The sequence below is a fragment of the Limulus polyphemus genome, unplaced genomic scaffold (genome assembly GCF_000517525.1).
Source record: "Limulus polyphemus unplaced genomic scaffold, Limulus_polyphemus-2.1.2 Scaffold4833, whole genome shotgun sequence".
Taxonomy (NCBI): Eukaryota; Metazoa; Arthropoda; class Merostomata; order Xiphosura; family Limulidae; genus Limulus; species Limulus polyphemus.
The window spans coordinates 60,611-63,315 of record NW_013670443.1 but is presented as its reverse complement, the minus strand read 5'-3'; the positions used below and the strand labels follow the sequence as shown (position 1 = coordinate 63,315).

The window sequence follows — 2,705 nt, the reverse complement described above, 5'->3', positions numbered from 1 at the left end:
AAGTTTTAACCAATCAAAAGCATGACTTGAAAATTTTGGATCTGCAAAACCTAGTCTCCCTGACTCGAAAAACCGCTGTTAATCATTTAAAAAGCGACGTTATAAACTATCGTGACATCTGGTGGGTGAAAAACAACAACAATATATATCGTTTTTACGTCGTGAAAATTACATAGTATATGCAGTAATTAGTTGTGTCTAATTAGTTGAATGAAATGTATTATACACAAAGAAAAGACAAATAATTAAGAATTCCTGGTGTTATTGATGTAATGAAATATTATATATATATATTTCCTTTTTTTAAAGTTATTACTGATTAATATATAGCTCTAATAATGGTTGGAGACGGCTTGAATGGGTAATGAAGAAAAACTTTAATATAAGTTTAACATAACAGCAAATGTACAACATTTCGACAAAGTTTTGTCATCATCAGGTTATGTTAAACTTATATTAAAGTTTTTCTTTATTACCAATTCAAGCCGTCTCCAACCATTCTTAGTCTCAAAGTGGGTTTCTCGTCATCAAATATATAGCTCTACCGATCGTCAATAAGCACTTTTTAATTTTTAAAGGTATAAATCACACTCTTTGTAGTTTGTAAACGTATAAATTCCTCCCTTTGTAATTGCTCCCCAGTCGCTCAGTGGTAAGTCTGAAGGCTTATGACGTTCAACACTGAGCTTAGATACCCGTGGTGGGCATATCACAGATAGCTTATTTTTTAGTTTTGGGGTTAATGCCTAACGAACAACCATTTGTAATTTTAAAACATAAATTACTCCCTTTGTAGTTTGTAAACTTAAATATTAGCAAGCAGAAAGAAACAATATTATTGATTTTTTTTATTCATACTTAAGTGCCATTTTAGATTGAAGTAAGCTTTTTTCTCTCTTGTGTTTTCGCATTTTACTTCTAAGTAATCGTATTAGGTAAAATAACAAGCATAAATATAGCTTATCTGAAACTTGCTAGGATCCACAAATAATTCCTTTGTATAATTTATAAATATAAGTTTTTTTGAATTTTGATTATAGTCACTTAGACACTCCTAACGCTAGTTTGTTTCATATTTCTTCAGGGTTAAGTGCAAGCATATTACATGGAACCAGTTCGATAGCAATTCGGACTCGTCTCTCAAAAATGGTGGCCAAAGACGAATTAGGTATACGTTATATTACAAGTTTTTTTAAATGAAATAAAACTCACTCATGTTCTGTCTCGGAATTCTAATGAAATGAAATTTCATTTTTATAATATACTTTGAAAATATTGAGAATATTTAGAGTGTAAAATATGCAATAACGGTTTGACAAAAATCTGATGTGTTTATGTTTCTTTACGAGAAGTTTGACAGGAAAACATATATGATATATATTTTTGTTGATAAATTGTTTAGGCAGAGTATTCATGATGAAACTATGTAGAACGAACGGCAACTGCCTGTTGTAGACACAAGTGTAGAGGACAGTTTGTGTCTCTACAACAGACAGTTGTTGTCAATTCTACAAAGTTTCATATATGATATTTAAGTATTAGAAAACTGAAAACCTGAAACATTCCAGAGTACTTTCTGGTTGTTAATTGTTTTAGATAAGAAATTAGGAAATGTTTCACTGATATTTTTTTAATCAACAAAAAATGTGCAAAAGTGGAGACGTTTTTATCACGTAACAACATGTTTTTACAAACTCTTTTATTAAATAACATTACCACTGCTACTTTATTTGGAAGCTTGTAACACATCTATAGTTTTTTATAAAAATTATTTGCATATTAAAGATACTTCAGTCTGTTATGGTTTCTCTCAGAGGCGAAAAAAAAAAAAGACAGAAAACATATGATGAAAGTACTATTGGTTTTACAAAAGAGGTGCTATACATCAACAGCTTTAACAATGTATAGTGTGTTGTGCGCCAATAACTGAGGTGCTATACATCAACAGCTTTAACAATGTATAGTGTGTTGTGCGCCAATAACTGAGGTGCTATACATCAACAGCTTTAACAATGTATAGTGTGTTGTGCACCAATAACTTTATCGACATTTATACCCTTCTTTTCTATCTTCTTTTTTGTGGTGAATTCTTTAAAATTCTTAATTTTATAAATTAATCCTAATTGTGAATCTAATAAAACGTCGAATTACATTGACAATTTCATGATGAATATACCCTTTATACGAACACTCAAACTTTCAAAATAAAATATACCCTTTATACGGCGAACACTCAAACTTTTACAACAAAATATACCCTTTATACGGCGAACACTCAAACTTTCATAATGAAATATACCCTTTATACGGCAAACACTGAAACGTTCATGATGAAATATACCCTTTATACGGCGAACACTCAAACTTTCACAATAAAATGTACCCTTTATACGGCGAACACTCAAACTTTCATAATGAAATATACCCTTTATACGGCAAACACTGAAACGTTCATGATGAAATATACCCTTTATACGGCGAACACTTAAACTTTCACAATAAAATGTACCCTTTATACGGCGAACACTCAAACTTTCACAATAAAATACACCCTTTATACGGCGAACTCTCAAACTTTCATAATGAAATATACCCTTTATACGGCGAACACTCAAACTTTCATGATGAAATATACCCTTTATACGGCGAACACTCAAACTTTCACAATAAAATATACCCTTTATACGGCGAACACTCAAACTTTT

General features: G+C 30.8%; 1 protein-coding gene across 3 annotated transcripts in view; it reads left to right on the top strand.

Annotated features, from left to right (window-relative positions):
* LOC106471752 (proton-coupled folate transporter-like) overlaps positions 1–2,705 on the top strand; it is a 22,424-nt gene that overhangs the window by 15,807 nt on the left and 3,912 nt on the right. For all 3 annotated transcript variants that reach the window (XM_022400360.1, XM_022400358.1, XM_022400359.1), the window contains one exon: positions 1,085–1,168. In XM_022400360.1, the coding sequence (XP_022256068.1) occupies positions 1,085–1,168 (84 nt within the window). The remainder of the gene's footprint in view (positions 1–1,084; positions 1,169–2,705) is intronic.